Source organism: Sardina pilchardus, chromosome 1 (assembly GCF_963854185.1).
Source record: "Sardina pilchardus chromosome 1, fSarPil1.1, whole genome shotgun sequence".
Lineage (NCBI taxonomy): Eukaryota > Metazoa > Chordata > Actinopteri > Clupeiformes > Clupeidae > Sardina > Sardina pilchardus.
Genome location: NC_084994.1, coordinates 35,362,449 through 35,385,121, shown reverse-complemented (window position 1 = coordinate 35,385,121; position 22,673 = coordinate 35,362,449). Strand labels below are relative to the sequence as shown.

The 22,673-nt window shown below is 42.5% G+C and overlaps 3 protein-coding genes across 3 annotated transcripts; 2 read left to right on the top strand and 1 right to left on the bottom strand.

The window, feature by feature from the left end:
• On the bottom strand, nucleotides 1-3,535 carry LOC134078401 (hatching enzyme 1.2-like). The gene is made up of 7 exons (XM_062534328.1): nucleotides 3,467-3,535; nucleotides 2,971-3,055; nucleotides 2,250-2,384; nucleotides 1,882-1,999; nucleotides 892-1,070; nucleotides 464-545; nucleotides 1-235 (listed from the first exon to the last, which is right to left on the bottom strand). The coding sequence occupies exons 1-7, from the start codon at nucleotides 3,533-3,535 to the stop codon at nucleotides 1-3; spliced, it is 903 nt and encodes a 300-aa protein (XP_062390312.1).
• A 3,961-nt stretch (nucleotides 3,536-7,496) lies between these two features.
• Nucleotides 7,497-10,289, top strand: LOC134089123 (B-cell receptor CD22-like). Its single transcript, XM_062543456.1, has 5 exons — nucleotides 7,497-7,858; nucleotides 8,002-8,271; nucleotides 8,952-9,033; nucleotides 9,157-9,208; nucleotides 10,039-10,289. Exons 1-5 carry the CDS (start codon nucleotides 7,624-7,626, stop codon nucleotides 10,075-10,077), a joined length of 678 nt encoding a protein of 225 aa, XP_062399440.1. The 5' UTR covers nucleotides 7,497-7,623; the 3' UTR covers nucleotides 10,078-10,289.
• Nucleotides 10,290-12,072: 1,783 nt separating this feature from the next.
• On the top strand, nucleotides 12,073-18,959 carry LOC134078393 (B-cell receptor CD22-like). Its single transcript, XM_062534315.1, has 9 exons — nucleotides 12,073-12,167; nucleotides 14,154-14,215; nucleotides 16,071-16,415; nucleotides 16,487-16,738; nucleotides 16,892-17,161; nucleotides 17,534-17,615; nucleotides 17,723-17,780; nucleotides 18,240-18,466; nucleotides 18,846-18,959. The coding sequence occupies exons 1-9, from the start codon at nucleotides 12,073-12,075 to the stop codon at nucleotides 18,907-18,909; spliced, it is 1,455 nt and encodes a 484-aa protein (XP_062390299.1). The 3' UTR covers nucleotides 18,910-18,959.
• The last annotated feature ends 3,714 nt before the right edge of the window (nucleotides 18,960-22,673 follow it).

Here is a 22,673-nt window from a genome sequence, read left to right as displayed (position 1 = left end):
TCACTTACAGGCCCTCACCAGGGAGTGCAGTGTGTACTCACTTACAGGCCCTTTACCCAGAGGGCCTGCAGAGAGTACAGTGTGCAGAGAGTGCAGTGTGTACTCACAGCATCCATACATCTTGTTGATCCTCAGGATGTCAGTGGGGGAGAGACCCTTTATCTGACCAATGGGGACGTTCGGGTCGGGGATGGGGGTGATTGTTGCCTTTCCATTCACAGTGGTGAAGAGAGTTCTACAGAGGCCAATGGGTGATAGTTATATGGGGGATGATATGGGGGTTGAGATATAAGGAGAGAGATTAATCAGATGGTTCATGTAATGACAGATACAGATTGATTGATTGATTGATTGAGTGACTGACTGACTGACTGACTGATGGATAGATGAACAGAAAGATAAAGAGCTAGGTATATTTGTAATAAGTGAGTTATTCAGTGCTTCATGTTTTTTTTAACCGTACCGGGAGTAGTGCATCACAGATGAGTAGTCATATGGAGTCCCCCAGGTGTCGCCATATTGTTTCCTAAAGTTGTAAGCTTCTCCTGTCAAATCAATAGAAACGGGATCAATAGAAGTGGAATGTCTGATGACACCATATGGAAAGTACTATATAAGGCTTGTGTATAAGCCACACATCTTTAAGTCAATTCATACACATTCAAATATTATTATTTTTATTACTATTAATGTAATGTAATGCAATGATATACTTGTATTTATATGGTATTATTATTAAAAAAATAACCATGAAATTATCAACAAAAAAACCCCATGAAATTATCAAAAATGAAAGAAACGATTAATAAAGGAGAAATGTTTTTCATTTCAGAATGTTTGTGCTGAATGAATGTTTGTGCTGAATGGAGAGAGGAGCGGTCAGGCCCTTACGTGGCTGGACGTATTCCCAGTGGACTTTCACGTACTGGTCCCTGTCGGCCCTGGTGTGCTCGTGGAAGACGCCCAGGGCGTGGTTGAGCTCATGCTGGATGAGGCCGTTGTAGAGGCAGCCATACCTGTTCAACGACACCAACTGGCTGCCTCCTGTTCTCCCGATGTAAGACCAGCACCTGAACAACATATCATGACCAAAATATCTAGTTGTTGCTATTGATTACAGCATAAAGAGACAAAGAGCTCTTTTCCAAAAAAATATGAATCAATAGTCATGTTATTTAACTGTGTATACGGCTAAAATCAATAATAGTATAGTTGTGTTTTCATTGAGTACCATTAAATCAATATCTCAATTTCAGTTCCTTTGAAGTTACTTGGAAAACAAATTATCTCAATTTTCACTTTTACGGAGGTACTAGTCTGGGAGCTGACAACACACTAACGTCTCCCTCAGCCACCTGGGTGCAGGTACTGACTTATCCACCTGATGCACCCGGATCGTTGGTCTAATTGGTTGAAGGATTATCCAAATACTTACAGTCATTTGAACTATATGCCCATTGATCACACCTCTTGTGCAGTAGAACAATACAGCACAGACTCCCCAGACTAAAGTTCATAGTTCAATCTCCAAAGGGTTGGTCTGGTGATAGCCAGGCTACGGCGGCGGGCCAATCAGGCATAACAGAGGTATTCCAGTCATTCCTGACTGCCGACATGATTTACAATCAGTAGGTAAAGGTGAAGCGAAGTAGGAATATGTTAGGAGTCCTCCTTGATCAATGTGATTGATTAGGCTGGACCAATGATTTCAAAGTTAAGGAAAACTCTATGCCCGTTATGATACAATATGTATATATTTCACAAAGTGAAACAAAGTAGTGAGACTGAAAACCAGGCTACATGCCAGTGACTGAAGAGAGGGATTAAGATCCTATGCGCTGTGGTGTTCTAGAAGGTTCCAAACAAATGGAACAAACTCACCCTCTACCGTTCTCTATGCTGAGGTAGTCGACCTCTGTTGAGCGAGGCACAAATCGGATGCAGGTCTCTTTCGTGAAGGTCAGCATCGCCTTTTCGATTTTCATCCTGTCATAGTAGGCTAAACAAAGCAAAGGATTAAAACACAAACGTTAAGCAAAGGATAATGATTTATTCACTGGTCAGTATTGAAACATAAATTATCACAGGAGGACCCCATGATAGATGTGTCTATGTTGTTAAACTAGTAAATTGATTTTGCCTAGTTATTAAAATAGATTTATAGTTACAGTAGACTTGCACATTGCCCACCATTCAAATGAAGGCCCTTCGTGTTATACTGTAAGTGAAACGTGGAGAAACCCACTCACAGAAGTCAGTGCTCACAGTCACAGGAACTTGGACAAGGCCGTTGGCAGATTTCTTCCACTTGCAGGAGAAGCAGGTCAGGGAATTCCTCTGTGTCTGAACAGCAATGTCTCCCTCCATAAGAAACTCACCGGAGGCTGCAGGAAGAGATGTCAGTCATGAAGGAATTCGCTGTGGCGTATCATTTTATGTATATTTTATGGACCACAAAGGTAATACCGTAAGCCCATGTGTCTTTTATTGTGTTTATCCTGTTCACCGATAGTGTACAAAGATTTTGTATGAGAAATATTCTTTGTTCAATAACAGCAATGAAGAATTTCAATCAATCAATCAATCAATCAATCAGTCAGGCACTTCACTTGAGCCCACTGTCTTCAGGTTGTTATAGCAACGTCATAAAAAGACATGTTGAGAAAGACATTATCTTGTGCATAAATCGGTAAGTCTTATGTGACCATCATCTGTAATCTGACTTGATGCTATTGTGGCTTAAACCCATGTTGCATAATGCTGTTGTGTAATTCACATTTCAATGAGCGGATATGACTACTGATGAATGCCACACTACACTGGTGTCACTTCCTCAATAACTAACGGGACTATCTGCTATGACATTTTTATAACAATGTTGAATTACATTCTTATATTAGTTTTCCATTAAATTATGAAATTAAACATCAATTGATTAAAGCTCTGTGAGAGGTTAAAGGTGAAACCTGCCATTGTTAGAGGTCAGAATCTGGGTCGTTAAGTCCACGCCGTCCACATCGTCGTCGATGAGCGTTTCAATGTCAACACCATCTCTCTGCAAGAGACACACCACAATTCGTAAAGAAGCAGCCTGGTTTTTAAAACGACATTACTTTGGTCTGAAATGAACTAGTTGACAGGCCTTGCAATCAAATGATGTAGCTTAGCTTGCCCTGCAATCAACATGTGTACATGTATCATACTGTATGTACAACTGAAAATGATTAAACTCAATGATTTACTGTAGCTACTGTATATATGCATGTGTAATGTCATGCTTTACAGTTATTTAGGGTTTAATACTCAATGTAATGAGATATACATCGTGTACTCTCTCACAATGAGGTGAACTAAGTCCAATCTTAAAACTATAGCTATTCAAAAGCATGTCTTTAGGAAACAATGTGTTTCTGATTTGATATGTTTAGCCCTGAGAGAAATTTGTATAGCCTTGAAAAAATCTTACCATGAAGTTCCGACCCTCACACAGCCCCAGCAACAGCGCTAGGAGAGAGAGGGAAGCTCTGATGTCCATGATCCTTCACTGTGCGTGTGGAGAAGTTCCAGAGTGTTCCGTGCTCCTTGACCAAGGCCTGATGTGTGAGGGACCTTCATGCCTGGACGGTTAAATACAGATCCTCTAAGGTGTGTCCACGAGTGGGATTTAGGCCTGCTGAGAGGTTCAGGTGTCTAATGGACACTCTGGGAGGGTGGACACCACAGCCTCTCCCACAAACCCAACAGCTTATGTAGAGATGCCGAGGTCATTTGTTTTCATTTGGATCTTATAGCTTACATACAGTGACTGATTGTGAAGGGTGTAGTATTTGTTTTGGTTTGTTTGTGACGTGACATGCTTAGACTGACTTCTTCACAATATAGTTTGTGTGTTGAGAGTGCCTCTCATTCGTCTTTTATACTATACATCCTCCCTTCCTTCCTCAGTCCTCGTCCTCACTGATCTAGATAAAGAATGATGGGGCGGCAACAATGGGATAGTTTATCCAGTGCTAGTTATAGATCGGTGAGAACGAGTCTGGAGGACCGAGGATCGAGGAGGGATGTTGAGAGAGGCCCATAGATGGCCAGTGTGAGGGGAGGAGCCATCACCTGCTTGACTCCACCCCCACTCAAGAGGGGATGACGACTTGCCAGATCATGCGATATGGGCCACAGGAAACAAATTATTTTTGAACGGGTGTGACAATTTTCTGTGTCTCTTATTAGCATTCTGTAGCTGTTAGCTACTTCCCCTCCTCCATGTGTGGTGTATGTGTGAACTGACGCCCTCTGAGCAGCAGAGAGGGCGCATGGTGTGAACCGCAGAATATCAGCCACAGCACAAACACTTACTCCACTCATCCATGAGCAGTCCGTTCTGGTCCTGGTTCTGACACATCGGTATCAGAAGTAGGAAGGAGATGATGACAGTTGGACAGACTGGTTCTGTCTACAAACAAATAGAACAAAAACAATGCATTTGTGCATTTAATGTGTTTTACAGTAAGTGCTCTCTGTGTGTATATGACACTTCAGAATTCTTTATAGATCAGTGGTACAGTATATGAGTGTGTGTGAGTGAGTGAAAATGAGGAAGTAGAAATGACCTCAGCTGAGGGCTTATAACCCTCCATCTTCTTTCACATTTTCAGTTCCTCTCAAGTTTAACTGTAGTCACAGACGAAGTATCAACTGGGGTAAGAATCAACACAAGCATTCATATTTCAATTGATATGAATAGAAAAACTAAAAATGCACTGCATAGTTGAGATGATGATGTCGATGATGATGATGATGGTGGTGATTATGTATGAATTAATCTGTGAGCCCATTAGTCAGTCACTCCTCTAAAATGCACAAACATCCTGGCAGGTTTTCATCATGCGCAACAAAATGTATGGAATCAGATGCATCATTCTGCTGTTACGCACACTGGGTATGTAGCCTACATCATATTGCATACTGATGTTTTGTTGGGTTGCTTTGTGTGTGTGTGTGTGTGTGTGTGTGTGTGTGTGTGTGTGTGTGTGTGTGTGTGCGCGGTTGTGTGTGCGTGGTTGTGTGTGTGTGTGTGTGTGTGTGTGTGTATGAGTGAGTTCTGGAGAGTAAGTGTGTGCACCCATGATGAGTGTGTTTGTGTTTCAGGTCTTCATGCCCAACCACCCCTCACTGTGACCTACTCTCCTCAGCACATCTGTGCTCTCACAGGCTCCTCAGTGCTCCTTACCTGCAGATACACAATTCCACCAGGCTACATTTTTATAACAGGATATTGGTACAAAAGTGATAGTGCAAAATATCTAAGTGCATCTGGAACTCGTTTTGAGCAGAAGTACAACTCTCCTGAATGTAGAGTGAGAATAAGCAATCTGACTCTTAATGACTCTGGAGTATATGATTATACAATTTTGACAAATTATTTAAAACTCTTTCAAGGCAAACATGGAATTACTCTCTCGGTTTCAGGTAAGTGCACTTTTTGAGTGTTTCATAACTTTAATTGTTTATTATAAATGTTTTATACCAGAATCAAGAGAGAGTTGACTTTGCACCAGTATACAAAAATGGGTGCTGTGGTGATGCATGGTAGGATCTTTGAAAGGACTAGAATAGATGTTACAATCCCTAGTGTTTGCACCACTTCTAGTTTGGAGTTTCTTGAAGGATGGCTGCTATAAGGCTTTAACCAGCGGGACACATCGTCAGTTGTGTACCTCAGCATCATGGGGTGTGTAGCACACCCTCTGCTGAGGCAAGCCCACTGCAGGTTGATCAAGCCAGGGTGTGTGTCCCGCATTTAGCTATTCGCCTTATCAGCCCAGGTGGTGTCGTTCCTCTGCAGCCACAGCCAATGGGTTGTCCTCTCGGCAGTGCTGGCCAGCTCTTCGATAGCTTGTCTGTGAGCCTGTCCCCTGATTGCAACCTCCCTAAGGAGCTTTGCTGTTGTGCTGGCTACAAAGCCCCTACACCCCACCTCCTCCACTGGCCTCACCCTGATCTTCCAGCCTCAGTCCTCTGCCTCAGCTGCTAAGTTGGAGTAGCGCAGCTTCTTGCGCTCATACGCTTCTTCGATGGCGTCCTCCCAGGGAACTGTCAGTTCTATGATGTAGGCAAACTGCCAGAAATTACCCAGCAAACATGCCCGTGTGGGCCCCATTACCGTTGTGAAATGCGGGCTACATGCGGGCCCCACACTAAGGGACCCTGGTAGGCTCCTGTGGACAAACCCACAGTTTGGGCAGAGTGTGGGGCTTGCCCACATTTGGCTCATTGGGCCCCCAGTGGGACCCATTATGGGCCCTTATATTCCCATACCCTCCCAAAATTCCCCACTACCCCCACACTTGGAGTAGCGCAGCTTCTTACGCTCATACGCCTCTTCGATGGCGTCCTCCCAGTCAGTTCTATGATGTAGGCGAACTGGCAGAAATTAGACCAAAGAACGAGGTCTGGACGGAGGGTTGGTTGCTGCAATCTCTGGAGGGAAAATGAGCCTCTGATCTAAATCGACTCGCATCTGCCAGTCCCTGGCTGCATTCAGTGGCATCAGATCAGGGTTTGGGGGACTAGCCATCAGCTTGACTCCCTCCCGAACGGTGGTGGGTGTTGGCGCATATTCTGGTTGTTGAAGGGTTGGGCATTGGTGGATACTCTCTTGCACTCAAGTGGCCATGTCAAAAAGTAACCAAAACATTCAACGACCATGGTGGAAGCTAAAGAGTAGCCCTACGTTTCAATTGAAAACATGTACAGTACCATAATTTCCCGACTATTAGCCACGGTTCATACATTGATGTTGTAAAAATTTCTTCAGCTATGAGTTAATACTTGGGGGCAGTTAATATGGTATTAATATGGTTTTGTGTCTTTAAACTTGCATAAAACACTGTCCTGCGGCTTATACTCAATGTGGTTAATGCAAGGGAAATTACTGAAAGACAGTCTGCAAACTTTCATCGTTTTCATCAACAATGATTGATATGTTTTAGGAGAGTGTATATTTGTGTATCAGTATCAGAGGCAGATGAAACAGGTTGACTCAAATGTATGGCCGCGTTTTCCAGATTCGTTAAGAAGCCCTTAAGTGCTAAAAGCGCTTTTACTGTAAAAACGAATCTGGGAAACATGGCCAATGTGAGTATGAGAGTGAAAAGTTTACCTGCACATTTGAATGCATCCTGTCTTCCAATCTAGACGTTCCACGTAAGGACTGTTGGGGAGTGTCCTACTCGTCCACCAGCTTCTGTGTCTTGAAGGGTTCAACTGTGGACATTCCCTGCACATACGGATTCCCCACAGACCACACAGTCAACACAACACTCTGGTACAGAGAGTATAAGAAGTACAAGGAGCCTATAGACCTGCGTCTGGAGGAAGACTATGAGGGCAGAGTGGAACATCTCAGTACTGAGGAGCATAACTGCACTCTGAGAATCAGAGATGTGAGAGAGACTGATTCAGGACTATATCGATTCAGATACGTGACAAACAAAACTGGAGGCTTCACTGGTGGATTGTTGACAATATCAGTCATAGGTAAGTACATCAGTGAAGGTTTAATATATGATAAAGGTTTGATATTGTAACTATCTCCTGCCATTTTTGCCAGATCTGCAGGTGTCAATGACTGCTGGTACAGTTACTGAGGGAGGCAATGTGACACTGACCTGTGACACCAGCTGCAACCTCAGGGTCAACACCTTCATCTGGTACAAGAACACACAGCCTACCAGACACAGAGCCATCAACAACACCCTCCACCTAAACCCAGTCAGCAGTGAGGATGCAGGCAGCTACTCCTGTGCTGTTAGAGGACATGAACAACATCCATCACCTAAAGCTACTTTACATGTCAGATGTATGTGAGAGAGCAGCTACTGGATATTAACTGTTTAAATTACATTTAACTGATCAATTAGACTGTCAACAAAGGTTAGACTCCATTATAAGTGAGACTAAACACATAAAGGAAAGAAGTCTGAATGGTCTTTGTGTTGGCAGATCCACCACGGAACACCACTGTGATTGTGGCTCGTGATGGTGAAATAGTGGTGGGTGAGTCAGTGAATCTGACCTGCTGGAGTGATGCCAATCCACCGGTACACAACTACACCTGGTACAGGAAGAACGGAACTCAAACCTCACTGCTAGGAGGAGGCCAGAGTTACGTCATCGCTGACATCAGCTATGAGACCAGTGGACTCTACTACTGTGTTGCACAGAACAGTGTTGGTGAACAGCACTCAGCAGCTGTGTCAGTGCCAATATCAGGTAAGACCACATGTTGTTTTCACTGGCATACTGTTATTCATGAACTCAGTATGATTAGGCCTATTCTTTATATAGAGACATGTCAGATTTGTCAGCCATAGAGTGTCAGTTTTCTCCCTGTTTGGAACTATACCTCTAAACATGCTACTGTAAAAGAGGGGAGCGTACCTATGTTTCCCAGGTCCTATGTTCCCCGGGTCCTCTGTTCCCCACTTTGTATGGGACCGGGGATAGGACCCTTTTTTCTTACATTTTGAAATAAAAGGGTCCTATGTTAAAACCGGGGAACATAGGACCTGGGGAACATAGGGATGACCCCGTAGAGGAGTGCAAAACCTAGGCCTACAGTACAGTATGGTTTCAAGGCACATACATGCAAGCAACTGATCATAGCATTCACACATGTTAGCCCACATTCACTCCCACAGTAGATCACCACATTGTCATTGTGTTGCCCTGTGTTCCCCTGTGGCCCTGAAGGCAAAGAAAAAAACAATTAAATCATGCTGAACAATAACAACGATAAAGGGAAAAAACTAAGAGTGATTCAAACCTTTTACGCAAACAGGGACACACACCCTACTTGGTCTAATACTATTACTATTAACTGTTAAGCTATACGAGTAATTTTATTGGTCACTATTTCAAAACATTGTGATTAAGTGTGCTTCTGTTAATAGGTCCAGGCTGGGCTAAGTATGTAGCCGTTAGGATCCTTACTGTAGTAGTTCTCCTGCTGCTCCCATGGCTTCTGTGTCTGAGGTGGGAAAAGGTTTTCCTTCAAATTACTTTTTCATATAAATAACAGCCATTGTGGTAACAATACAATAGTGTGGTATGATATGTTAATGTTGTTGATTTCTCATGAGACTGATTTCTCTGAAGGTGTAAATCTAGCACTTCCCACAAAACAGGCAGCACAACGACTTCTCAACAGGTGAGCATACTGACTGTGTTAAAGAGAGACAAACTAATCAATGGCGGCATAGAAGACACTGACACACTTGATAAATTCAGTCCAGAGGACACTGACATGTGATAGATTCAGTCCAGGCAGGATCGTCTAAAACTGTCTTACTGTCTAAAACTTCCAAGCTATAGCTACAAGGAATGCAAAACCTTGCAAACACCAACAGCCTTATTGGCAACTTAGCTAGAAACTCACTAGCATGCTGACATAGGCTGTGTAAACCCTGCCTGATCTGCCCCCAATTTGGATTTGGCCCTGCAGCTCAGGCTGGAAACATGCACATCTACAGTATCTCTCCTACTTCCTGTCCACGTCTACTGGGTCCAATTACAAACTAGCTCATCCAAAAGGCACACCTTTGGTCTGATTGGTTTAAGGACTATCCAAAAGCATACAGAGTCATTTAAACTATGCCCGATGATCATGCTTTTTGTGCAGTAGAAATAAAGCACAGCCTTCCCAGAATGTTCAAAAGATTGAGCTTAGTAGGGTGATAGTCAGACTGCTGGCATAACATTCAGTAATGTCATGCTGTGAAAGGTTTTCTTTCAGGAGTGTGGTGAGCTCCATCTCAGAACACAGAGCTGGATGGAACACTGATGGATAGAGGAGCCAGTGTGATAGCCTGGTTTCAATAGACCAGTTCAACTTGAGTCATCTCAGTGAGGAAATGAACTGAGAAAAACAGGCTGGCAGTGATACTGTTACTAGGGTACACTAAGAGAGAGTAGATTCTAGGAGCGGGATAGAAAAATATACATGTTACAGTAGCTCATCTTTCTATTTTCCTCCAACAGGCAGACTCAAGCCCCGTGTACGACGACACAGCCGTATGACTCCTTATGAAGACAAAACGCAGAAACAGACACAATGTATTGTGCTATTTACCAGTGGTGCAGTCTAGTGTGTTGTTGTGGGTATACTGATATTGAATAGGTAGCCTGTAGAGCTCAGTGTGGTGGGTTGCAGAGTGCTGTCTTTTTGTACAAGACAGAAATGCATGTTGATACATATCCTTGGATATTTTAAGTGGTTTTGATGCTTTTGAGGCGTAGATCTGTCAGTGCAGAACAACACAACTTGTGTCCAAATAGGGACAACACAGTTTGAGTTGCTTCCAACACGTTGCTTTTGTTATTTGTTACACAATATGTGTGGAAAATAGCACAACTTGCGTTGTTTTTAAAAAGTGTTCACGTGTAGCTTAACGAGCAGAGAAAGATGTCCCCAACCACAGAGGCCACACGTTTGCCCCCCTTCCTCTTCCTCCAGTGGCTGGAGAGGTGTTGCATCTTTTGCAGCTATAGAGCCTTTCACACTGTTCTGCAGAGTTAAGGTTTTCAGGGGAGTTTCACACTGTTCTGGAGAGTGATTCTGGAGAGCTTTAGGGAGAATTTGCTGTGCCTGGTGTTTCTTAAAATGTTCTGAAAATGTTGTGCTTGGATATAAAAAGTTAGTTACCATTTGTTACATTTCTGGATGCCTTAAATCATGTATTGTTGTGTGGCCATATATGGAAAGGTCTATAAAACCTACATATTCATTGTAGCCTATATAAATAAATATAGTTTTTTTTAACTGAATTGAATATGTTGATATGTACAATAACAATATGTTAACAGACATACTCATTCCATGTATACTGTATGCAGAGATGAGCTTCAATGTTAACTGTAATATGTTGTGTGGCTGTGTCAATACTGTATCAGTAACTGGAATCCTTGCATATGCAGAGAGAACACCCTGTTCTGTCTAGATGTTGGCTTTTTATGTGCCAGTACCACTATTTTAAGTTGTGGTCTTGTCCTGGTTAAAGCATGCTGTGTGACTCTGTTGAAGCAGATCTGTGCGGTCATTTCACACTGTTCTGGAGAGTGATTCTGGAGAGCTTTAGGGAGAATTTGCTGTGCCTGGTGTTTCTTAAAATGTTCTGAAAATGTTTTGCTTGGATATAAAAAGTTAGTTACCATTTGTTACATTTCTGGATGCCTTAAATCATGTATGTTGTTGTGTGGCCATATCTGGAAAGGTCTGAAAAACCTATTCATTATATAAATAAATATAGTTTTTTGAACTGAATTGAATGTTGATATGTTCACTTTTATATTACATACCAGTGTGTTAACAGACATACTCATTTCATATACTGTATGCAGAGATGAGCTTCAATGTTAACTGTAATATGTTGTGTGGCTGTGTCAATACTGTATCAGTAACTGGAATCCTTTTTTGACCTAAAATGGAAACATATGCAGAGAGAACACCCTGTTCTGTCTACATGTTGGCTTTTTGAATGTGCCACTATTTTAAGTTGTGGTCTTGTCCTGGTTAATACATGCTGTGTGACTCTGTTAAAGCAGATCTGTGTTGTCATATCCTTTTTAAAGCCTCTCAACCCCACACACCACCACTGGTATCTCTGACATGGAGGCGTGAATCTAATGTACAAACTAGCAATCTCTCTAAATAGAGACATGACACATCTGCAGGTTCAAGTTCAAGCAAATCAGCACGGTGCAGTTAACAGATACGTAAAACAAGAAACTCCATTCTACACATGATTGGTCATGTCTTGTCTACACATACACTGGCCATTGTAAAATTGAGTCCTTGGAAAGTTCTTGGAAATTTCCACTAGGTGGTGACATTATCCTAAAACACAACAAGCTTCTCAGTTCACCTGAGATTCAGTGAGTGGATTCACCTGGTGGTCATGGTATATTTACTGAAAGTGCAGTATAATGCTGCAAAAGTAGACATTATGAGCTGCCTACCACAAACCTTAAGCCAAGAAACATTCAGTTGATTAAAACAGCATCACATTGGTTTAAATGAAATTCAGCATCACGGGAACAGAGCAGCGTATCTTCGATTGGATCTTTTACATCTACATCACTAGTGGCACCTTGTCCTGCATCCACAAGAAGTGAGTTCAGCTTATTATGAGGATTATGAGGCCTCAGACACAGATGGCCAGTGTGAGGGGAGGAGCCATCAGCTGCTTGACTCCACCCCCACTCAAGAGGGGATAATGAGACTTGACTTGACAGATCATGCTATATGGGCTACAGAAAAAAATAAACTTTTTTTGAAATGGGTGTGAATAATTTCTGTGTCTCTTTTTAGTATTGTGGGGAGATGATATCAGCTGTTAGCCGCCTCTCCTCCTCCACATGTGATGTATGAACTGCTGAAGATCAGACCGAGTGCAAAGTCTGACTTTACTCATCCACCAACAATGTAGAAATTCAAAATGGTTTGTGTTACAGAATATGCAACTTGCCCAGTTTGTCTAACCACTGTGTTTGCACTCACTGTACTAAGGATAAATGAATGCACATGATAACATGAAATAACACTCCTACAATCACACATCCAATGGTGGCTTGAGACTGACACCAGAAAAAAAATACAACAAATAAGTCTGATTACATTTCAATAGAGAGTGAAAAGTGAGGTGCTCATGAATACACTACGGACATTGGTGTGTGTGTGTGTGTGTGTGTGTGTGTGTGTGTGTGTGTGTGTGTGGCAGAGGAGATAGAGTGAGTGAAATGAGGAAGTAGAAATGACCTCAGCAGAGCATGCATACTTAATTTCCTTTCAGAGTCAAATGTTCATTTCCTCTGAAGTTTCACTGTAGTCACAGACGAACTATCAACTGATAAACTGGGGTAAGTATCAATACAAACATGTTTATTTCAATTGATATGAATACACAAACAAAACCAATATGCATTGCCAGTATGATGATGATGATGATGATGATGATCACAAACTTTGATACAAACTTTGAGTGCATTAGTCAGCCAATAGACTTCCCTAAAATGCATGACCATCCTGCAGGTTTTCAGTTTGCTTGAGAAAATGGAGGGAATCAGATGCATCATTCTGCTGTTGTGCACACGGGGTATGTACTGTACAGCACACGGTAGCACTGATATCTTGCCCGTGTGTGTGTGTGTGTGTGTGTGTGTGTGAGTGTGCATGTTGGTGAGTGAGTGTGCATGTGTATGTATGCATGCGAGTGCATGTGTATGAGTGAGTCCTTGAGTGTGCATGTGTAGTGAGTGTGCATGGGTACTGTATGTATGTATGTATGTACAGTGCCCTCCAAAAGTATTAGAACGCATGCTTAAAGTTAAATATAAAATCATATTTTGGAAATTTATCTTAATGCCTTAAATGAAACAATGAGTAACTATTCAACCTTTAAGGACATTCATTTTCTTTGTGAATGAATAATGTATTGTAAATAAATAAACGTTTTCCTTAAAATACAGGGGGTCAAGTATTGGAACGCCCATGTTAAATTCCCATTGGGGATTTTTATTTTTATTTTTAAAGGCCAGTTATTTCATGGATCCAGGACACTATGCACCCTGATAAAGTCCCCTTGGCCTTTGGAATTCAAATAACCCATATCAACATTATACCCTTAACATACTAAGAGTAAAGCATGCTTTAATGTCAGTTATTAGCTGTTAGCTAAATAGCTGATTTCATTCTCATTGAGCTCAATGCAATTCAAACCACATTGTGTGTGTGTTTGTGTCTCTGAGTGAGTGGTTGAGTGTACATGTGTGTGTGTGAGTGAGTGAGTCATTAAGTGATGGAGTGTGTGCACCCATGATGAGGGTGTTTGTGTTTCAGGTCTTCATGCCCAACCACCCCTCACTGTGACCTACTCTCCTCAGCACATCTGTGCTCTCACAGGCTCCTCAGTGTTCCTTACCTGCAGTTACACACTTCCACCAGGCTACAGTTTTTATTCTGGATTTTGGTACAAAAGTGGTAGTGCAACATATCTAAGTGCATTTGGAACTCGTTTTGAGTATAACTACTACTCTCCTGAATGTAGAGTGAGAATAAGAAATCTGATTCTTGATGACTCTGGAGTATATGATTATAGAATTACGACAAGGTCTTTCACACGCTTTCAAGGCAAACATGGAATTACTCTCTCGGTTTCAGGTAAGTGCACTTTTTGTTTGTGTCATAACTTTAATTGTAGTGGTAAATGTTTTATGCCAGAATCAAGAGAGAGTTGACTTTGCACCAGTATACAAAAATGGATGCTGTGGTGATGCATGGTGTGTGAGTAGGATCTTTGAAAGGACTAGATGTTACAATCCCTAGTGTTTGCACCACCTCTAGAGTTGGAGTTTCTTGAAGGATGGCTGCTATATGGCTTTAACCAGCGGGACACATCGTCAGTTGTGTACCTCAGCATCATAGGGTGTTTCGGCCAATTATCACAAATACACCCTATGCTGAGACAAGCCCACCACAGGTTGATCAAGCCAGGGTTTGTGACCCGCATTTAGCTATTCGCCTTAGCAGCCCAGGTGGTGTCGTTCCTCTGCAGCCACAGCCAATGGCTTGTCCTCTCGGCAGTGCTGGCCAGCTCTTCGATAGCTTGTCTGTGAGCCCGTCCCCTGATTGTGAGCCTGTCCCCTGATCCCTAAGGAGCTTTGCTGTTGTGCTGGCTACAAAGCCCCTACACCCCACCTCCCCTGGCCTCACCCTGATCTTCCAGCCTCAGTCCTCTGCCTCAGCTGCTAAGTTGGAGTAGCGCAGCTTCTTACGCTCATACGCTTCTTCGATGGCGTCCTCCCAGGGAACTGTCAGTTCTATGATGTAGGCAAACTGACAGAAATTACCCAGCAAAATGCCCGTGTGGACCCCATTACCGTTGTGAAATGCGGGGCACATGCGGGCCCCACACTAAGGAATCCTGGTAGTTTGGGCAGAGTGTGGGGCTTGCCCACATTTGGCTCATTGGGCCAGTGGGACCCATTATGGACCCTTATATTCCCATACCCTCCCAAAATACCCCACTACCCCCGCACTTGTGTGGGTTTACTGTGGGGTAGTGTGGGTTTACTGTGGGGTAGTGAGGGTTTACTGTGGATTTAGTGTGGGTAGTGTGGGTTTACTGTGGGGTAGTGTGGGTTTACTGTGGGGTAGTGAGGGTTTACTGTGGGTTTAGTGTGGGTAGTGTGGGCTTACTGTGGGGTAGTGTGGGTTTACTGTGGGGTAGTGAGGGTTTACTGTGGGTTTAGTGTGGGTAGTGTGGGCTTACTGTGGGGTAGTGTGGGTTTACTGTGGGGTAGTGTGGGTTTACTGTGGGGTAGTGTGGGCTTACTGTGGGGTAGTGTGGGTTTACTGTGGGGTAGTGTGGGCTTACTGTGGGGTAGTGTGGGTTTACTGTGGGGTAGTGTGGGCTTACTGTGGGGTAGTGTGGGCTTACTGTGGGGTAGTGTGGGTTTACTGTGGGGTAGTGTGGGCTTACTGTGGGGTAGTGTGGGTTTACTGTGGGGTAGTGTGGGCTTACTGTGGGGTAGTGAGGGCTTACTGTGGGGTAGTGAGGGCTTACTCAGCCCATCCCCGTCTTCTTTTCCAGAAATAACCAGAGGGTTCAACCACCATGGTGGAAGCTAAAGACTAGCCCTACGTGTAACTTGAAAACAAACACAGTTTTCGGTGAATATCTCGAGAACCGTAGGGCCCAGGAGGACCACCTTTTTTGTATGTTGGTCTTAAGAGGCCATGTCAAGAAGTATCCAAAAGATTCAACGACCATGGTAGAAGCTAAAGACTAACCCTACGTGTAACTTGAAAACATGTACAGTATATGGTTGAAAGATACAGTCTGCAAGCTTTCATTGTTTTCATCAACAATGATTGATGTATTTCAGGAGAGTGTATATATGGTGTGTCAATATCAGAGGCAGATGAATCAGGTTGACTCAAATGTAATGATAATGTGAGTATAAGAGTGAAACGTTTACCTGCAAATTTGAATGTATCCTGTCCTCCGATCTAGATGTTCCACGTAAGGACTGTTGGGGAGTGTCCTACTCGTCCACCAGCTTCTGTGTCTTGAGGGGCTCAACGGTGAACATTCCCTGCACATACGGATTCCCCACAGACCAGACAGTCACCACAACAGTCTGGTACAGAGAGGTGGAGAAAGGTCAGGATCCTATAGACCTGCGTCTGGAGGAAGACTATAAGGGCAGAGTGGAACATCTCAGCACTGAGGAGCATAACTGCACTCTGAGAATCAGAGACGTGAGAGAAAATGATTCAGGACAATATCGATTCAGATATGTTACAAACACAGCAGGAGGGGCTTTCACTGGTGGATTGGTGACACTATCAGTTACAGGTGAGTACATCAGTGAAGTCATATAATACATTATTCAGTTTTGAGATTGTAACCTCTGCCATTTTTGCCAGACCTGCAGGTGTCAATGACTGCTGGCACAGTTACTGAGGGAGGAAATGTGATACTGACCTGTGATACGACCAGCTGCAATCTAAAGGCCAACACCTTCATCTGGTACAAGAACACACAGCCTACCAGACACAGAGCCATCAACAACACCCTCCACCTAAACCCAGTCAGCAGTGAGGATGCAGACAGCTACTCCTGTGCTGTTAGAGGACATGAACAACATCGATCACCTAAAGCTACTTTACATGTCCGATGTATGTGAGAGAGCAACGACTGGATATTAACTGTTTAAATTACATTTAACTGATCAATTAGACTGTCAGCAAAGGTTAAACTGCTTATAAGTGATACTAGAGAGATAAAGGGGAAAAAAAGTCTAATGTCATTTTTTGTCTTTGTGTTGTCAGATGCACCACAGAACACCACTGTGATTGTGGCTCGTGATGGTGAAATAGTAGTGGGTGAGTCGGTGAATCTGACCTGCTGGAGTGATGCCAATCCACCGGTACACAACTACACCTGGTACAGGAAGACGGGAAATGAAACCTCACTGCTAGGAGGAGCCCAGAGTTACGTCGTCGCTAACATCAGCCATGAGACCAGTGGACTCTACTACTGTGTCGCACAGAACAGTGTTGGTGAACAGCAGTCTGCAGCTGTGTCAGTGCCAATAACAGGTAAGATTATCTGTTGAGACTGCCTTCTTCACTACATGTAGAGAAAAGTTTGCCAACCGTAGTGTGTCAGTCATGTTTGCACTCTTGTGACACATCTTTGTTTCATCCTCGTTTGAAGGCCTGCTTCTAGTAAACATGCTAATATGGCTAAGCTAATGTTTGCAGTAGCTATAGCAACCATATCACATTCCAAGCACCCACAGGGACCTCATCTCTCTCACTCACTTCCTGTCGGTTGTTTCACTGTCACCATACTATCTATCTAACTATCACAATAAAGGCAAAAAGACCAAGAAATATACTTACAGTGTACTGTATGGGTAATGATTGGTCAACATTGTGATTAAATGTGTTAAAATATTATGTTTACAGAGCAAGGTTCTGCTAAATATGCAGCTATCGGGATTCTTATTGTTGTAGCTCTCCTACTACTCCCTGGCCTGCTGTGGCTGAGGTGAGAACTATGTGTCCTTCAACAACTTGTGCAATATAGTAATGTGGTAAAACATATAGTGATATACAATGATATGCTCATTGGCCCTAATCCCTTCTCCTCAACAGCAGACGGCGGAAATCTAGCACTCCCCCCACAACAGGAAGCACAATGATTTCGCAACAGGTGAGCATACTGACTGTGCTAAAGAGAGACTGTCAAAACACTGTCAAAACACAGCACAGAGAACACTGACACATGCGACAGATTCAGTCCAGACAGAATTATCCAAATTCTTATGATCTCAATGCAGTACTGAAGTTTTGGTCTAAAACTAACAAGCTAGTTACTCAAAATGTGTGTAAGGCCTTGCAACCATCACCTTTTCTGCACTATATGCCATTATTATATGTGAGATGAGTACCATCCCACAACACAGAACTGCACAGAGCATACAGTAAGCTGGATGTGACACTGATAGATAGAGGAAGGGTGAAAGGGTGATTCAAGGTAGCCTGATTTCAACAGTGCAGTTCAACTTGTGTAATCTCTCCTGTGAGAAAACGTCTAGAGGCCAGCCTAAACTCTATGAGCAGGGTACAATTTGTTTTTGAGTTGTTTGCACAACTTCCTCTTTCCCTCCAGCAGGCAGACTCAAGCCCTGTGTATGACGACGTATTGACCTCCGACCCTTCACGCAGCCGGAACGCAGAAGCAGACGATGGCGTCCAGTATGCCAGTGTTAAGTTCAAGGGCTCGGACAAAGCAGAGGTGGGACCTTACGCCAGCGTTCAGCATCCTCACACCCAAACAGCACAGGAGGATGTTCAGTACGCTTCAGTGAATTTCTCCAGACCGAAGAACACTTCCCAGTGAGTACTTTTACCTTCTCCAACTGAATCCACAGACATAACGTGGTAAAGTCTGCAGTATTTTGTGAGGAGAGAAACAAAGTTAGTATTTGTACACTTTTAGCCTACTCATCTTTGCCACTCACTCTCACAACACATGCAAATATCAAAACAAACAAACAGCTGTTCCCATAACAACCAACACTTCTAGACTCAAACTTGAGAGTGGTAGCTCCTTTACAGTCTATACAGATAGCTATGTGTGTTTTTCTGTTGCTTGAGATAATGTGAAATATATATATTGATGCTTTGTGTGCAGTGTGTGTTTAGATGCTGTAAGAATGATGTTCACTTTGTCATGTTGAGGATGGTGCACTAAGATGTGTGTGGTTGTTTGTAGAGCTGAACAGGACCCTGTGATCTACAGCACAGTCAACAAGCCTCCCAGGACACGAATACGATGAGCATCAATTAAGAACTTATGTCTACCGTTCATATGAAGTTGCTCTGTCCATTGCACACCTATGTTATATATGGTTGAAAAAAAAAAATGTTCTTGTTGGCTACTGCTTTACATAAAAATGTTTCAAAATATTGTATAAATAAAATATACTTGACTTGAATTTCAATGTGAAATTGTTATCATAAAATAAACAGCTTGTTTAATAATAATTTAGTACTGAATTTAAGGCTTTATTTATTTATTTATTTTTACTTTTATGTAGTAATGTTTATGTGCTACTGCTCTGAGTCTGTGCCCCACCCCCACAGCATGTATGTTTGTGTTTCAGGAATATTGACGTAACAAAGATTAGGCGGCAAAGAAGTCTAACAACCGTAGTAAATGACTGGAAGCAGGCTTAGCAACAAGAGGGGAGAGGGGATAGCGCTATAGAGTTTCAAAATCAAACGTGTCTTTGATGGTAGTAGCAACGCCTGCAAGCATCAAAAATCACAGTCGAAAGAATTTGTAAGTACTGTAGCCTGACATAACCGTACTCAGTTTTATTTAGAATGTGAGTCTGTGACTGCATGGGGATGTGATAATGGGGTGTTTACAATGTCAAAATGCACCAACACCATCACCAGGGGCCTCATTTATAAAAGTATCGCGTAAACCATCGTTCATTTGATCTTAGATAATTTCTGATATGATCGTACGTGTGATTCAGAGAAACGAACGTACGCACAAAAAAACGTGCGTACGCCACTCTTGCAGATGTGGCCATTATAAATCGCAAATGAACGTGAATTTGTGCGCAGCCGGGTGATTTTAGGTCTCCGCCTTGTACACGCCCCCTCATCAATATCATTAGCATAGGCTTTAATGCAATCAATGGCTGAGTTGTACCTAAAACACATATATTGAAAACTGTAAAGGCCTAGCCTATGCCATCTGATGTTAACCTATGTTTATGCGCTGTTAGTTCGAATAATTAATTATAATTTTCCAAGCAGCGCTTTCTGGAAAGAAATATGCATCCATGTCCATTGTCCTCTGCTTGCTTTTATTCCTTCTGCTTGCAGTAATGTAGTAGGCAATGTGTGGCAAATGTAGTAGCCTAGGTTTACTTTGGTAATAGAACATAGTAGGCTACCTTATGACGGAAATACCTACAGTAGCCTACATCATACTAATTTAGGCCTATACGTTATGGTACAGTATGGCGTTTCCAATATGACCCAGGGTTAGATACTGCCCATGTAGCCTACGGCGGACTACATTATAAGCGAGATACTGTATGTCATGTAGACCAAACGTTTATGGATAGGCTATGTTTTTACTGTATAGCGAATAGTATAAGTAGTTCACCGGTCATTCTTCATTCATTCTGCGCGTCGGGATTCAAGCAATATCGATGTCAGCGACTGTTTACTTTCAAGAATGTCCAGTGACCTTTAGGCCTACCTTTATATATTTTTATATTTTAGCCTGCATTATCCTAATTGTTATTATCCACGTATTGCCATCTGGTCTTGGGCACTGCCATCAGACACAGGCTATGCAATCAGACGCGTGCTATAACTCATTGCAACTCGGCCGCAATTATGAAGATGCAAAACTGTGCTTTTCAGAGGATAGATTATGTCTATTTACCTTTATATATTTTCATATAAAGTGGGTAACCCATGAATTCTGTGATCACGGTAATGCGCCTGTGCGTGCGTTTGATAAAGGCAACAATGCAATTACCGTGAGAATGGAATGTTAACACCAAATTCTTGAATTTCCCCTTGGGGATCAATAAAATATCTATCTATCTATCTATCTATCTATCTATCTATCTATAGATTATGTCTATTTGCGATGTAAAGATGCTGAAAAATACCTGTCCATATATAGCCTACATTATAATATTATCTTTCTGTTGTGGAGCTTGGAATATCATGAACGCAAGTCATATTTCCCTTTTCTAAACAAGCGTAAATGGACACTTTATGGTCAATATCGATGGGAACATTAAATATATAGATGACTCTATGGCCTGCCTCCTTTTTTGAATGCTATGAAATAGATAAGATATAGCCTAGGCATGGCACGGGTGTAGTAGTAAAATAAGAAGTGGGTAACCCATGAATTCTGTGATCACGGTAATGCGCCGTTTCATAACGCATTCAGAATATGTTTGATTATGGTAGAGGATATTATCAAGTGTTTATAAAATAGATAGATAGATTAGATAGATAGGCTAGATAGGTAGATAGATAGATATATAGATAGATAGATAGATAGATAGATAGATAGATAGATAGATAGATAGATAGATAGATAGATAGATACTTTATTGATCCCCAAGGGGAAAATTCAAGATTGGTGGATTAAATGGTTCGTGTTGATGAGTGTTCATATTGTGAATGCAGATAATACAGTGTGCTTTTTCAATGTTAAAAGTTGAAATAGGTGAATACGTCTTTGGAGAGGTTGATAAACTCTATTGTTGAAATGCCTGGGGTGAATAAACTGCGTTTAGGCCTACTTACTTTTAGCCTCCACTTTTAGCCTCCACTATACAATATTATAGGATTTTTTCACTTTCCTTTTCCAACCTTTAAGAATTAGTTAAAACTTTAACTTCTAATCTTACTACTTACAACTTCTGCTGATATTGATCATGCATATGGTAGAGAACTACATGAGATCGTTGGTCTTCTTGGAATTTTGAGAATTCATCGCATTTGGACCTCAGATTACTTGCAGTACCCTGGCACTACCACAAGGAAATGGTCGTGTTGATTAGCTTCGGCAAGTTAGCAAGCGCCATTTTCAAGTATGGCGCTTCATGGAGCATTTTAGAACCAGCTCCGTGCACGAAAATCCGTGTTGGGCACGAGCTGTCATGCGCGTACATGTTGGTGGACGGGTACCTACAGCCAATCACTACTCTGTGCGACAATCCACTGGACTCAGGTGTGCGTTCCCGAGCAACTTCTTCTGCTTGTTGTTACACGGCAAGCAAGGTATGTGCATTATCGCCACCCTCTGAACTGGAGTATGACTCCCTTCTTCCAGAATGTCCAATAGAAATCAATGTAGGTCCATGCGTAATTTCCAGCTTGGGAACTTTGCGCATGGTCAGAGCCGACTGGCGCTGGATCGGAGCTCCTGTGTTCAATATGGCCAGAGAATGTCTAATAAGGGGAGAAGGACCACTAGCGAAATACTTCCGCATGGTACTGCAACTAGAGGGCGATCGCGAGCAAGTGATGAATGAATGGGTAGCAATGGAGCTGAACCCCCCAGTACCACATTTGTCGTTATATAATTTTTTCTCCTGAAATTGCATTAATGCATGCGATGCAGGATAACTTGACTTGACAATCAGCTGACCAATACAATTTTTAATATGTGTTGTTATTCCTAAAAACCCTTTCAAAGTTTTCATGTCACGTGACACAAGCGAACCACTTTACGGCCATAGACCTAAAAGAAGGTTCAGCTTCACGACGGTCGTAATCGGTCGCGAGTGTCGCGAGCATCCATGAGCTAAATGCTAGCATGTTACAGGGAAAACGGCCCATCCTATGAAAAGCAGAAAGGACATGAGTGACTTTTTATTTCATTTCCAGTGGAAAACCTATACTCAGGTAGCTACTACGACAATGTACATTAAGAAATGAAGTTGTCAACTGTGAAAAAAACGAGTTCTAGCCGCTTAGCCCCATAGACCACAATTCATTTATCACTTGCTCGGCAACGTCCCTAGCGGAATTTCAACAGATTGCAGGA

Coding starts and splice junctions, on each gene's coding strand:
- LOC134078401 (XM_062534328.1), bottom strand. CDS start 3,535: ATGGACATCAGAGCTTCCCTCTCTCTCCTAGCGCTGTTGCTGGGGCTG. Junction 2,000..2,249: donor GACTGTGAGCACTGACTTCT/GTGAGTGGGTTT, acceptor TGCTTTGTTTAG/CCTACTATGACAGGATGAAA. Junction 546..891: donor CTGGGAATACGTCCAGCCAC/GTAAGGGCCTGA, acceptor TTGATTTGACAG/GAGAAGCTTACAACTTTAGG.
- LOC134089123 (XM_062543456.1), top strand. CDS start 7,624: ATGACTGCTGGTACAGTTACTGAGGGAGGCAATGTGACACTGACCTGT. Junction 9,034..9,156: donor CCATGGCTTCTGTGTCTGAG/GTGGGAAAAGGT, acceptor ATTTCTCTGAAG/GTGTAAATCTAGCACTTCCC. Junction 9,209..10,038: donor GCACAACGACTTCTCAACAG/GTGAGCATACTG, acceptor TTCCTCCAACAG/GCAGACTCAAGCCCCGTGTA.
- LOC134078393 (XM_062534315.1), top strand. CDS start 12,073: ATGAAATTCAGCATCACGGGAACAGAGCAGCGTATCTTCGATTGGATC. Junction 12,168..14,153: donor TTGTCCTGCATCCACAAGAA/GTGAGTTCAGCT, acceptor ATATGATTATAG/AATTACGACAAGGTCTTTCA. Junction 18,467..18,845: donor AGACCGAAGAACACTTCCCA/GTGAGTACTTTT, acceptor GGTTGTTTGTAG/AGCTGAACAGGACCCTGTGA.